This window comes from Musa acuminata, chromosome BXJ3-8 (assembly GCF_036884655.1).
Source record: "Musa acuminata AAA Group cultivar baxijiao chromosome BXJ3-8, Cavendish_Baxijiao_AAA, whole genome shotgun sequence".
Classification (NCBI taxonomy): domain Eukaryota; kingdom Viridiplantae; phylum Streptophyta; class Magnoliopsida; order Zingiberales; family Musaceae; genus Musa; species Musa acuminata.
The window spans coordinates 44,440,202-44,454,735 of NC_088356.1; the positions used below are offsets into that span (position 1 = coordinate 44,440,202).

At 49.5% G+C, this 14,534-nt stretch overlaps 1 protein-coding gene across 1 annotated transcript; it reads right to left on the minus strand.

Annotated features, from left to right (window-relative positions):
- Window positions 1–176: 176 nt before the first annotated feature.
- Window positions 177–6,178, minus strand: LOC135644558 (soluble starch synthase 2-2, chloroplastic/amyloplastic-like). The gene is made up of 8 exons (XM_065162241.1): window positions 5,490–6,178; window positions 4,662–5,142; window positions 4,392–4,456; window positions 4,081–4,158; window positions 3,884–3,994; window positions 3,697–3,741; window positions 2,041–2,214; window positions 177–1,273 (listed from the first exon to the last, which is right to left on the minus strand). The coding sequence occupies exons 1-8, from the start codon at window positions 5,859–5,861 to the stop codon at window positions 317–319; spliced, it is 2,283 nt and encodes a 760-aa protein (XP_065018313.1). The 5' UTR covers window positions 5,862–6,178; the 3' UTR covers window positions 177–316.
- Window positions 6,179–14,534: the final 8,356 nt, after the last annotated feature.

Below are 14,534 nucleotides of genomic sequence, written 5' to 3' on the forward strand. Positions count from 1 at the left end.
CAACCAATAACATGTATGGCGAATCGATGTGTATTTATGCGTGCAGGTGCGACTGTTTTCCTCTGGCACGTACGCAGCAGAGGCTGTCGACGCGGTGGCTAATCACAGAGTCCAACAAAACTGGGCTGTCCTCGACAGCGAGGAAGAGATAGAGAGAGAGAGACGTGTCAAAATGTTGATGTCATCAATCAAACGGACGCACACAATACTTATAGACGTTCCATGTTCGGCGAATCTTTGCAGGTTCGGTGAAGAGAGATCCGGATTGGATCATCAGATAGCTGAGATAGATACTGTTCGTTCATGTTCTCAAAGATCACCACTGATACTTAGCTGAGACGAGGACTTCCTCGTAATGTTTGGCGGCGTTGTCCCAGCTCAGGTCCTGTGCCATCCCTCGCGTCTGCAGGCCCTTCCAATTCTCCTTCTGGTTCCTGTAGGTGTTGAGGCAGTTCCCCAGCGCATTGATCAGCTTGTTGGCCTCCGCCCGGTCGAACGTCCACCCGAACCCGCTCTCCCTGAAGGGATCGAACGGGATCACCGTGTCACGAAGCCCGCCGACGGCGTGCACCACCGGGACCGTGCCGTACTTCATGGCGTACAGCTGGTTCAGCCCGCAGGGCTCGAACCGCGATGGCATGAGCAGGACGTCCGCCCCTGCGGTGATCCTGTGCGCCATCTTCACCGAGAACCCCACCCACGCCCTCACCTTGTTGTGGTGCTCCCTGTCGAACTTGCGCAGCATCTCCTCCAGGTCGGCCCGTCCGGTGCCCAGCATCACCAGCTGCGCGTCCTGCCCGACGATCCAAGGCATCGCACCCGCAATGAGGTCGACGCCCTTCTGGTGATCCAGCCGGCCGATGAATCCGATGAGGGGGACGTCCTCGCGGACAGGGAGGCCGAGCTCCTTCTGCCGCGCCGCCTTGCACTGTGGTTTCCCGGCTTGCAGAGTCTCAATGGAATAGTTTCTGTAGCCATCGGATTGCAGGTGAAGATCCAGCTCAGGGTTCCAGTCCACTGTGTCGATCCCGTTGACGATGCCTTGGAACTTCCAGTTGTTCTCGTTTATGATCTCATGGAGTCCCCACCCACCTTCGGATGTTGTGAGCTCCCATGCGTAGCCACGGCTGACGGTGATCACGCGGTCAGCAGTCTTGAGGCCGGCCGCGAAGATGTTGAAGTGGTCACCTCCCATCGGCTCATACAGCTTGAAGAGGTCCATGTGTTGATCGGGCAAGTCGACATGGAAGAAGTCCTCAACTGGACCACGCCCCTGGACAAGACACACAGGTAGAATGCAGACGATAAGGATTCCGAACTCGTAGTTTCCTAAGTTGTTTAGAATGATGCCATGAAACTTCTATGTCAGGATCAGATTCAAGCATTCTTCTCAGTAGAAGAAGAGAAGAGAAGATGAATGATTTCATCTTCATTTTGAGCGAAATGATTTTTCTTTGGTGGTGGTAACTCAGAAATCTTTGCAAGTTTGAAATGAAGCAACTTCAACAAAAATGGGGGAGAAAAGAAATTGAAAGTGGACATGTTTTGATTGCTCAAAAAGAGTTTAAGAAGACAAACATTCATTTGATGCAAAAGAGAAGGATGTAAAGAAGGTTTCTAATAAAACAGAGTGCTTCAAATGTCATGCAATTATAACAAGGTTTGGGAAAAACCATGATAGACTCATGAAAAATTAAGTACAACATATGATCAATATCTTCGGGTCACACAAAAACAATATGGCCAGGGGCATCATGCAACCTAAACTTCAAGAAATACAATGCAGCTGTAGGAATTCATGCAAGTATAATTGGATCATTGATTCAGTGATGAGAAATAGTCAGAAAGTGTTTGGTTTACTGATAAGGTAAGTGAGAGAACTGCAAACTTGCAGATATCGTCTTGGCAAATTTAACAGTCTTTGAGCAGTTCTGAGGATCTCACAGGCTACCGAACTCAGCAAATTGAACTTCTAAATGAAGAGAGAATTTAACAGAAGTTTAACCTAATAGATGCAGCATAAAATGCGAGAGAGCTAACCTGGTGGGATATGTTGTGGATCACCAAGATGGACCTGGCATACTTCATCAAGCCATTGTCGCGGTAGCATGCTTTCAGATACACAGGCAGAAGTGATGTGTGCCAATCGTTCGCAATGAAAATTAAATTTCCGTCTCCATAGCATAAGCCGCCACATGGAACATGCCACGGAACCTGCAATTGTATCAGTCTAAACTCGAAACAATGACATATGTTTAACAAGTTGTGAATGAAAAATACAAGGTATATCCACAGAAAAAGGATGCTTACCATAAAACTAAATCTTATTGTTCGAATAGAATTAAGTGTTTGGTTATACACCGACTACAGACTTGCGAAGAAATATAACATGAGTGGTATGCAAATTTATCTGCTTCACAACAAAACTGGTTTGCTTATCATGAAAGCCAGAATACTGATAAATCCTAATAGATTATAATTCACAATAACTTTTGATTTTAGAAGAATTATAAGGCAAAAGAAAAAGAGAAACTAGCCAATGGTTAAAATTCAGGGAATTATATGAAACAACATATGCAGATAACAGAAACAATGATAAATTGGATGCAAAGGTAAGACCGAGAAATCAGGGAGGATAGAGGCAGTAAGAACTAAGTATGTTAGAGTAGCCTTCAGTTATTTACATCAACCACTCGATTACTCCATCAATTTTTTAAAAAACTTAGATGATTAAACAAAAGTATTATGATTTAATATCTGTTAATTGGCAGAGGACCAACATTGGAGAGTAACTACCATTGTGTGTTTAACGTAAGGTAAATCCTTGCACAAAGTTCCACTGACTCTATCATAATAGAAAAAAAACATAAGGTATCAAAGAAAACCATATATGTCAGTGGCCTTGTTCTTAATTTCCTAAGCCTAATAAATGGAAATGAGTTTAACAACTAGGCCTTTTTTCTAATATAAACTTGGCCTATTAAATAATTTCACCTGCACAGAGATATCTTACATCTTTTAAAACATCGATCAAGAATCAGAAATTGTATGAAACTCCAAAATTTTTAAACAGTAAATTGTTTTGTTAAGGTTCGTTGATACCAAAGTCACAGTCAGTTCTCCATCGACAATTAGTATGCAGAACCATAGAATTAAATGTATGGTATACTGAGTGTAACATACCGATCTGACTGGATACCTCTATGCTAGTACTGCCCGGTTACATATCGTATTCAATCCAATTTTTAATATATATATATATATATATATATATATATATACACTGAATGTTTCGATACTGTGCTGACCGATACCTACCCCTCTGAACGGGTCCTGCTACTGGTACTTTAATGAAATTTTAGACCTAAGACAACACTGTACAATGCTAATTTCAGTCATAAGACATCTGCATAAACTAGGAAACAAAGATACAGAACCAGAAAAAAGAAGTGGGAAAAAGGGCTGGGAATTGGCATTTGCAATTGAGTTAAGCACCTCAAGGACTATCAAGTACTAATCTCAAAGCAGCACTGAAGCGGCCACCGACATGACTATAGTTTTCACACTAGAAATCATGTTGGAAGTCCCTTCCTGCATTAATCTTAGACAAATGCTCACTACGAATTTCTAATACTGACATATTCTGTTATGTACATCATGGATAGTTGAATATGTTGTTTAGGACAAAGGAGATACCTCTACAGCTACCTTGCATAACAATACCATCCGTTTCAAGATTTCCTGCATTAATTAGCGAAAGACAATATAAATAACTTGTAGAAGGTCATTTCTGCATTTTCAGTGCACAAAAAAATGAAGCAACAAAAAGTGAATAAACTGGATTGACTAATTTACAGGTGTTAAAATTGCAAAAAACTTTTACCAGCCGGTCTCCCCCATAAATGTTGTTCTCTAGATGACGGAAAACTGGACTGTCGATAAATACAAAATCCACACGATCAATATAAGCATGAAAATAATTTACTTCCAGATCCTGCATCCCATAATATGACATCAACTGGATAAGTATGTATTTATAGCTAAATCTAAAAACCATGACATGAAACAGCAGATACAGACCTGCCCATCAGCTTTGTAATATTTGCGAACACCTATATCTTTGGATTCAGGATAATTGGCATACCTTGGGGAAACAACCTATAATTTACAAAAGAAAGATTGAACTGGCTATGCAACAGCAATATTAAGGAAGCAACTTTTGGACTAACATTATTCTAGTTTGGTAAACCTGCACATTGTAATTGCAGTTTTATGATTTGAATTGCTATTCCAATTTACCTTTCTGTGGAATAGCTAGAGTCACCACCAACATTAACGTGAGATTTGAGGTTCAAACAGAAATTAATCGACAAAAGGGAAAGGAGAAATACCATAACCCGGTGCCCTCTCCTAGCCAAAGCTTTTGGCAGAGTCCCAGCTACATCTCCAAGCCCTCCTGTTGAAGTTAAAAATGATACATGCAAGTGAATCTTATTTAAATATCATAATAACACTTTATAAACCCAAACAACAGTCATTCACTTCATTACCAATTGTGGAGCATAGACTTGATACAACAAATTTTCAGTACTTGAGAGGTAAGAGTGAAAATACAGCAAAAGATCAATCGGAAAATACGAAAATACTAAAAATATCAATACCTGTCTTTGACCAAGGAGCACATTCCGCGGAAACTACTATTACATTCATGGCATTCGCTCCAGCCAGAGGAGGGGAATCCACATTTTCTACCTCAATATCTGCTTCTGTATCTACACCATCAGATTTTGCTTCCGTATGGTTCTGAGCATTCTCATCTTCAGTACCCCTTTCAGATTCTTGTATAATAAGTGATGATTCGACTGAATCATAAGTAGAATCAAGATCTGCATCTTTTGCTAGTCCATCAGCTTGTAGGATATCACCTTGCTCTTCTGCTTCCTCTAAAGAATTTTCAGTTTTACCGATACATTGAGTCTTAGACATCTTAGATTCAGAAGACTGGACCAAACTGTTAGAAACACTAGTTGAACTTAGGTTCAAATTAATGGTTTTAGCACCTTTAGCAGAAGAATCAGTACTCTGAACTGCTTCAGCAGCTTCACTTCCCAAGGATGAGATTATGTTCCTTTTTTCCACAGCCTGAACCAAAATGAGGAAGTCAAGAAGCTGCATATTTAGTACACAGACTATATTCCAAAATGAGATAAACTAGTCAAAATTTATGCACAAAATGAGGAAAGTCAAGAAGCTGATATTTAGGACACAGACTAGATTCCGAAATGAGATAAACTAGTCAAAATCTATGCACTACTTATGATCATTAAGAGTCATACAACTTGATGTTCATATTCTCTGCTCTATCTTTGTTCTATATAATTTCCATGTACACTCTCTCTCTCTCTCTCTCTCTCTCTCTCTCATGATTGAAAGCCAAGAGAGGAGGATGAACAGAATGAGAAGAAACAAAGTAAAGACCAGAGAGCCACCTGCTTAATTGAGTCGTGTTGCATCTCCAGAACCTTCATGCTCTTGTCAATCGTGGCCGGAGCTGCACCGACATTGACACCGGCATCATCACCATCGGCCTTCCCCTTCTCCGGCTCAAAATCGCCGCCTTTTCCGGTGGCCCGAAGGCCCCGCCCCTTCTCCACCGCCACCAAGATCTCACTTCGTCGGCCCCTCGTCGCGAACCTCACCCGGCACCCACCTCCGCAGGGGAAAATAGCGTTCCCCCTGACAACAGCCGCCACAACCGACGCCCTGCGGCCATCGTCCGGCTTAATCTGGACGCGAACAGGGCTGTTGCCGCCGCCACTGCAAGCCTCGAGACGGAAGGTCTGAGAGCTGAAAGACGCCATCTTTGGAATCGGCGAGTGGCAGTGGGAGGATTTTAAGCGAAGTTACAAGGGAAGCGTGCATGCCCCCCGTGGGTGCAGTTGGGCCCGAGCGAACGTTGTGTGCGGTAGATGTTGTTCGGCAGGCACGTGGGACGGATGGCAGCACGAGGACATCTTGTGAACGAAATGATGTGATTACGACCTTTATTTGGAGTTCTCTTCATCGATCAGCCCTTCTTAATCGTTGATATCGATCGTCATTCTAGAACTTAACGATAGTAGATTTAATTTTTTTAATAATTAATATTATATAAAGATATCGTTGATATTTTGATTAACCGAATATGATCTGAACTTATATACATAAGATTATTCGAGGTACCTCCTAGATAAAAACATTAAGTTTCTGAGGTGATTGCGTAAACAACTTTAAGCCGTGGCCTCGGGGCCGACGCGGCTCGGTTCGGGTCTAGATGACGGAGGATCTCTCAGGGGGGGTTCCTTGGGACTGCAGAGGTTGCCGGCTCGGGTCAGTTCGGTCGTGGAGGTGGGTCGTCGTTTCCTTCGGGAAGGGGCTCCTTGCCAATGCGTCCGGTGAGAGGCGCCTCGTCTTCGTTCCTGCACACAGGCCGAGTCGGGATGCTCGACCCGACCCCTCCGATGATCAAGTTAGTCAGGGGTCACAGGAGTTTTTCCCATGTTTGCTGTCGTTTTCCCCCCTTTTTTCCCTCCCCTTTCGTTTAGAACGCAAGGGTATTTATAGGGGAGTTTAGTGTCACCTGACGTGCCTGCTCGCAGGGAGCAGGATCGTATCTTATGATGACGTCTGACATCGCTATTAGCGTGGCATGAGGAATCGAGCCTAAGCGATCGTTAATGGGCCTCGGTTGGCGTTTCGGCCCGTGTCGGCCAGGCGCTGTCAGCCCGACAGAGACGTGGGGCGTCAGCTGATGTCACGCAAGTCTTATTATAATTATCACCCTCATCATACTCCCCCCCCCCAAAGGAAGCTATGCGTCAGTTGCCGAAAGGGAGGTTTGAGGCATGGCTTCGGTTTTAAAGAACTATCTCCGTCGGGCGAAGGCCGGTTCGCCGCCCAGGGCGTGGGAATCGTGGAGCTTGGCAATTGAGGAAGGTCGGATGTGCCGTAGCGGCGCTGGGTAGTGAGTGGCCGAGGAACCTCAAAGAATGACTCGTAGGTCAAATTGGGCTCGGCCGTAGGGGTGGTAGCCCCCTCGGGCGAGCAGGCCGCGCCGGGGGGGGGGGGGCCTTTGGGCACATGAGAGCCGGCTGTGCGGGTGTGGTCCGCGGGAGGGATGGGACCGAGAAGCACGACGCAGGCGACTGCGGCTGAGGATCGTGACGCAGGCGGCTGCGACCGAGGAGCTGGACTCGAGCGAGCAGGCCGCGCAGGCGTGGTCTTCGGGCGACATGAGGCCGAGGAGCACAACGCAGGCGGCTGCGGCCGAGGAGCTGGACTTGGGCGAGCAGGCCGTGCGGGCGTGGTCTCGGGCGACATGAGGCCGAGGAGCACGACGCAGGCGGCTGCGGCCGAGGAGCACGATGCAAGCGGCTGCGACCGAGGAGCTGGACCCGGGCGAGCAGGCCGCGCAGGCGTGGTCTCGGGCGACATGAAGCCGAGGAGCATAACGTAGGTGGCTACGGCCGAGGAGCTACTTCGATTGGATCTTTTACGCTGTGCTGTGGGAGGTGCGGGTGGCCAAGTAGCCTTTGGTCTATTCGGAAGTCCAGGGGACGAACCTTTTCGTGAATCGCCAGTTTTCGAGAAGGCCGGCGCTTCAAGCCCGTTGTTTGCCACTCGTAGCGCGCCTGTTGGCTACCCTGCCAAGTTGCATTTATGGCGGAATGACATTGTGTCATCCCGATGCGACATGCCTGAGTAGAGGAAGGGTCGCTGTTTTTGGCGGGATTTTGTCTATAAGTAATGTGCGGCTAGCCCCTTGAAGGTCTCCTCACTCGTTTCTATTATGCCACTTCGAACTCCATCGTTTCGTTTGCGTCGATCGTTCTTCTTCTCTTACTAAAGGTCAGTAAGGATGGTGTCTTCTTCCTCTTCCTCTTCATCCTCTTCTTCGGCTAAAGTCGAGTAAACGGCAATTGCGTGGAATCCTAACTCGTCGTCCGACGAAAAGGCGGCCTGGGCCCTTGAGGCCTTGATGTGGCCACATGACCTCGACTCCGCCATGAGCGAGTCATCGCTCAATCGCCTCCAGGACCTCTACGACATCTCGGAGGAATTTGTCCTTCTTGCTCCCGAGCCCGGCCAATGGACGTACGATCCGATTCCTAAGGGTTTCGCCCTCACCCTTGATGCTTTTGAGGCCGGGCTATGCCTCCCCTTGCACCCCATCATAACCTCTTGCATCTCATGGTGGCGCATCTCCCCGTCTTAGATGGCACCCAACTCTTGCCGCTATCTGGTGGCGTTCCTGGGGGAGTGCCACTATGCCAACATCACCCCGACCCGATCCCTTTTCCTTTCTTGCTTTCGTCTTTCCAAGGGGTGGGGGGGCTACTATCTGTCTGCCCGAGCGGGCTTCCGAGTGAGCGGGGCTCCTTCCAGTAATAAGGGTTGGAAAGGGTGCTTCTTTTTCGTCAGTCGCTCGGAGGACTGGGGGTTCGGGCTTCGATGGGCGGCGCGCGTGATAGACAACACCGCCCTGGGTTTGGACGATGAGGAGTGCCGAGAGCTCTGGAGGCTTAAAGAAATCCTTCCAGCCTCAAGAGCCATACGGAGTATGTCCGAGCAATGGTTGGTCGAGGCGGGTCATAGCCCGATGCCTCGAGGTATGCCCTAAGGGGTAGTTTTAGGGTTTCTTTTAGGGATTATCTAGTCAGCTGACCAATGTTAGTGCTTTTGCGTAGAGATGGTGGTTCTCCGAGCCCTGCGTGGGGGTAAGACCTTGTCGGCCCCATCCACTCGTTCGCCGGTCGAGGCGAGGGCTAGCTCGAGAGAGGCTCCGGTGGATGTCGAGGCCGGTCGTCCTCGGAAGTGTTAGGATCGGAGCGGCACTAAGAGGGGGGGGGGGGTGAATTAGTGCAGCGGATTAAAACGTTGGTTTCGACAAATCTTTCGTACGATAAAAATCGAACTTGAAAAGCTTAACTTGAATGTGTGTTCGTAAAGGTGTGCGACAAAGGTAATAAGGAAATAAAGCACGTAAGAAGGTTTATAGTAATGTAAATAGCAATAAGAAAATGCAAACCAGAGATCACGCCGATTTTAAAGTGGTTCGGTCAAATGACCTACATCCACTTGTGAGGCCCTCTTCGATGAGGCTCCCACCTTCTACTAGCAAATCACTTGAAGGGGAAGGACAAATACCCCTCTTACAACCTTTTACAAGCAGTTCACACTCTTATAAATTTTCAACAAGAAAGAAGGAGGTGAATACTCTAGCAAATTGAAAACAAGACTTGCTAAGACTTTTCTAAGACCTTTTTCTCAATCTTTGCTTCTCAAAAAGTTGTATTCTCAGCTGAGAATTGAGGGGTATTTATAGGCCTCAAGAGGATTCAAATTTGGGCTCCAAAATTTGAATTCTCTTTGGTTCCCGATGCTGGTGGTGCCACCGCCTGTTAGTGTCTGACACTGATAGTGTACTGGCGATGCCATCGCCTGGCTCTCGGGTGCTGGGCGGTGCCACCGCCAGACCCTTCGGTTCACTGGTTGGGCTCCAAACTTGGCCCAAACTAGTCCGAACTCGGGCCTAATTGGCCCCTAATTAGGTTATAGGATTAATACCTAATCCTAACCCTAATTAACATGCTAACTATGAATTTAAAGACATTTCTTAAGCTATTACAAAGTTCGCAAGTCAAGACTTTTTCCGACGAGCTTTCGACGAACTTCCGACGGTTTTCCGACGAACTCTCGGAAACCATTCTGCGGACTCCCGACAAGCTCCTAGACTTCACGATTTGATCTCGGCGAGTTCCAACGAGCTTCTTCGGCAAGCTCCGATCTTTCTCGGCGAGCTCCGTGAACTTCCAACGAACCTTCCGGCGAGCTTCCGAAAAACCCTTCGGCAAGCTCCCTACTCATTCTCAGCTAGTTCCGACAGCATTCCCGATGAACCTTCGGAGTTCCGTCGAACTCTCGAACTCGTAACAAATCCTTCGCGCTTGACTCTGACACTTTGTTTCGCTTTATGTCTTCGTCGTTATCGTAGTTAATCCTACACATACAAGCCAAAACTCTACTCTGATCTAGACAATTATTACAATGCGAATTGACATTCTGTTACCCGGTACGTCATTGGTTGGTGCTTCGTCTAATTCTTCAGCGCATCATCCTCTCTTGTGGCTTGTTTCCCAATCGGCGGTTGACCTCCGCAACCCCGATATCCTTGGTGCAATTCCGCTCTCCTTGGCCCGATGCCCGACGTCCGAAGCGTTATGCCATCCAATATCCTGACGTGATCTCCTCCGGCGCAACGTCAATTCCTCATGCGTCAACTGTCTAATCCTGATCGAGTAAACCTGCATCACTCAAAATGTAGTTAAACATCTAAACATAATCAATTAGTTTCATCATCAAAATCCGAGATTCAACAGGAAGAAGGCAAGGACTTCCTCAGCAAAAGCCTCTGGGGAAGCTGCGGCTCAGCCAGCGGGGGCAGTCGCCGCACCGGCCGACTACGGCGGGAAGACCCTTGGGTGAGGAGAAGCCGGCTCCAGTAGGGAGGCGGCGGGGAAGGCTCCTCGAGAGCCCTCCATCCACGAACTTTGCCGCCTTCCGGCCAGGGGGGAGGATGAGTCCTACCAAACGCGGGCGATGGGTGACCTCTCGCAGGGCGAGTCCTCCGACCCACTGACGGCCCGTTGTGAAGGCCTTACCCGAGGCAACCGGGTGTGGGCCGACGGGGATTCCGCGGCCAGGTTTGTCCGCGGAGGGCTCCATCCTGACATAGCTCGGGACTTGTATACTCTGCCCTCCGAGGTCCTTCTTGGCAGGTCTGCCAAGTCGCTGCTATGGGTAAGTGTCATTCCGCTGGTTCGGTTGCGTGTGTTAGGATAGTTTTTGTCTTAACTTGTTTGTCTGCAGGGCACTCATTATGCCGCGGCGCTGATGGACCGCGTTCGCGACGCGGGGCGGGTCATCGATATCCTGAGTGACCGCAATGCCGATCTCCGGAAGCAGGTGGAGGAGGTCCACGCCGGGGCGGCTCCTGAGGCGGTCGCGGCAACCGAGCAGCGCGCCTCGGATTTGGATGCGGAGGCGACGCGCCTCCGATCCGAACTCAAGGCGTCCAAGGAGCGAAATAAGGAGCTTCAGATGCATCTGAAGGCGTCTGTGGCCGAAGCCCGTTCGACAAGGGGGGAGTAAGTTAAGCTGATTTGACGGTTGGAGGAGGCGCGCGTTGAGGTGCGGGGGGCTGCCGAGGCCCTTGCCGTTGAGATCCGTTAAAGGCCGGAGAAGGACAAGAAATTGATCGAGGACTACAAAGATTCCTCGGGCTTTCAGCTTAGCCTTGTTCGGACTGGGCGGGTCTCATACGAATACAGGTACCGGATCACCCTTGCCTGCTTCAGGGCGCGCCACCCTGGCCTGGAGGTTGCGGAGGATCCTTTTGACTCCTTTCCCGAGGACATTAGCGTCGATATGCCGGACGAAGTCCCATTTGACGATAGCCCCAACGTTCCTGAGGAATAAATGTAGTTGTTTCTATATTTTTATTTTTTGTTGTTCGGGTGTTGATCACTAATGTAATGCGCTTCCCGAAAAATAATATAGCCGTTTTCACCCTCATCAGTAGTCTTTTTTCCTAGCTTGTTGTTTGCCGATCACTGATGCGATGTGTCATCTGATGTCGTAATACAATTCTGACTTTTGCTAAGTCCCTGTTCATTGCATTACGGAAAGAACTTTTTTAGATTTTGCGAGTTCCAAGTCCTTGGCAAAGCGTGGCCCTGCATCGTTGCGAGTCGGTACGTACCGACCCTAACAACTTCGATCACCCGATAAGGGCCTTCCCAATTGGGAGCTAACTTACCACGTGCTCGGGTTGGGTCGCTAACTTCGGCCTTGCGTAAGACCAAGTCACCCAGCTTAATTGGTCGAGGCCGCACCCTGCGGTTATAGATTCTAGCGACGACCGTTTTATAAGAGAGGTCTTTCAGGTGCGCGTTAGCGCGCCGCTCCTCGAGTAGATCGAGATCGGCTTGCAGTCCCTGGGCCGATACTCGTTCGTCGTAGCTTGCCATCCTTGGGGTTGGGAAAACCATCTTGAGGGGCAAGACAACCTCAGTCCCAAACGAGAGGCTGTAAAGGGATTCTCTAGTTGCGGTCTTGGGGGTGGTCCGCAGGGACCATAGGATATTGGGGAGCTCATCCACCCAAGCTGATTGGGCCGCTGACACTCTCCTCTTGAGTTCGCCCAGAATAGATCGGTTAGTTACTTCAGCCAACCCGTTCGTCTGGGGATGGGCCACAGAGCTGAACCTCAGCTGAATCCCGTAGTTCGCACAGAACTCCTGGAATCGAGTACTAGTGAACTGGGATCCGTTGTCCGTGATGATGGCTTCGGGCAAGCCAAACCGAGTCACGATGTTTTTCCACACGAATTTCTCCACTTGCCGCTTCATGATCGTTGCTAGTGGCTCGACTTCTGCCCATTTGGTGAAGTAATCTACGCCCACGACGATGTATCGCCGTTGCCCCGAGGCCGGTGGGAAAGGGCCGAGGAGGTCCAATCCCCATTATGCGAATGGCCACACACAGTCGATGGGGGACAGGGGGACCGCCGGTTGCCGGGGCGTTCGGGCGTGCCTCTGGCAGGGCCCACACCGCTACACGTAGATTCTTACATCTCGGGACATGGTGGGCCAGTAGTATCGTTGACAAAGGATTTTGTAGGTCAAGGTCCGACCAGCAATATGCTCCCTGCAGATCCCCTCGTGGACCTCGGTCATGACCGCCTGCGCTTCGTCAGGCTCGAGGCACCGTAGCAGAGGCTGTGAGAAGGATCACTTGTAGAGCCATCCGTTCACCTCGGAATACCATGCTTGTGTTCGGCAAATGTGCCGCGCCGCGGCCTCGTCGTCGGGAAGAATTCCGTCGCGTTTGAAGAGCAGCATCTCTTGTACCCACGTGGCGCGCGCCTCAGCAGGAGTTATAGTCGAAACCGAGATGGCGCGGAATGTGAGCTCTTTAACCTCGGAGTGGTTTCCGTGGTCTGGTCCTGAGGCCATCCTCGCCAACTCGTCGGCTTGTTCATTTTGGCTCCTCGGCACCCTGGATATCGTAAAGTGGGAGAAATTGGAGGCTAGGATTTTTACCTCCGCTAAGTACTTTGCCATGGTCGGTTCCCTGGCTTCATATCCACCGCTGAGTTGCTCGGCGACGAGCTACGAGTCAGTGAAGACGTGGATGGTGTCCACCTGCATTTCAAGGACCAGCTTGAGTCCTGCCAGGAGCGCCTCGTACTCGGCTTCATTGTTGGTTGCCCAGAACCCGAAGCGGAAGGAGCATTCGAACGAGCGTCCGTCGGGGGTCGAGAGTACCAACCCCGCGCCCGCGCTGCTAGAGGTAGCCGAGCCGTCCACATGCAGGTCCCACGCCTCCACTGACTGCTCGGAGCTTCCATTCCCGTCTTGAACCAGTTCCGCGATGAAGTCGGCCACGGACTGGGCTTTGATAGCAGTCCTTGGTACATAATGTATGTTGAATTCTCTGAGTTCTACCGACCAAATAAAGAGTCGTCCTGCAACATCAAACTTAGATAGAACCTGCCGGAGCGCTTGGTCAGTGATTACCCCAATCGGGTGAGCCTGGAAGTAGGGGCGTAGCTTCCGAGACGTTAGCATGAGCGCCAAAGCGAGCTTCTCGATTGACGGATACCGCTCCTCATGCCCATTCAGGACATTGCTGATGTAGCAGACCGGTAGTTGTTCCCTAGAAGCCTCTTTGGTTAGGACGGAGCTGATCGCGTGCTGGGAGGCGGCTAAGTAAATGCTGAGCTTTTCCTCGAGAGTAACCGAGGCAAGGCGGGGGAGGTTGGCCAAGTGCCGCTTGACTTGTCCAAAAGCCTCTTCACACTGCGCCGTCCACCGGAAGTCCTTTGGGTTCTTCAACGCCCGGAAAAAGGGGAGGCAACGATCACTAGACCGAGATAGAAACCGGGATAAGGCAGCAAGCCATCCGTTTAGTCGCTGCAAGTCCTTGACTGTTCAAGGGGCCTGCATGTTGATGACCGCCTGAACCTTTTTCGGATTCACGTCGATTCCTCTTTCATGCATGATGAATCCGAGGAACCTTCCCGAACTAACGCCGAAAACGCACTTCGCCGGGTTTAGTCGTAGGCCATACCTCCAGAGTGTGGAGAATGTCTCGGCCAAGTCGGTCAGGTGGTCTGCCGCCATGCAACTTTTCACGATCATGTCGTCGACATAGACTTCGACGTTTCGCCCAATTTGTGCGGCAAACATTTTGTTCACGACCCTCTGATAGGTAGCGCCTGCGTTTTTTAGCCCGAACGGCATGACTTTGTAGAAATACACCCCTAGATCGGTGCTGAAAGTCGTGTGCTCTTGGTCCTCGGGTGCCATTCTGATCTGGTTGTAGCCGGAGAAGGCATCTATGAACGACAGGCGGGCGTGCCCGGCAGTTGAGTCGACCAGCTAATCGATCCTTGGGAGGGGATAGCAGTCTTTTGGGCATGCACGATTGAG

What these genes read in the sequence shown, in the direction of transcription:
- LOC135644558 (XM_065162241.1), bottom strand. Translation starts at nt 5,861, where the DNA reads ATGGCGTCTTTCAGCTCTCAGACCTTCCGTCTCGAGGCTTGCAGTGGC. An exon ending in GGAGAGGGCACCGGGTTATG is followed by an intron (nt 4,159 to 4,391) that starts GTATTTCTCCTT and finishes TGTAAATTATAG; the next exon opens with GTTGTTTCCCCAAGGTATGC. An exon ending in ATTACAAAGCTGATGGGCAG is followed by an intron (nt 3,995 to 4,080) that starts GTCTGTATCTGC and finishes TATGGGATGCAG; the next exon opens with GATCTGGAAGTAAATTATTT.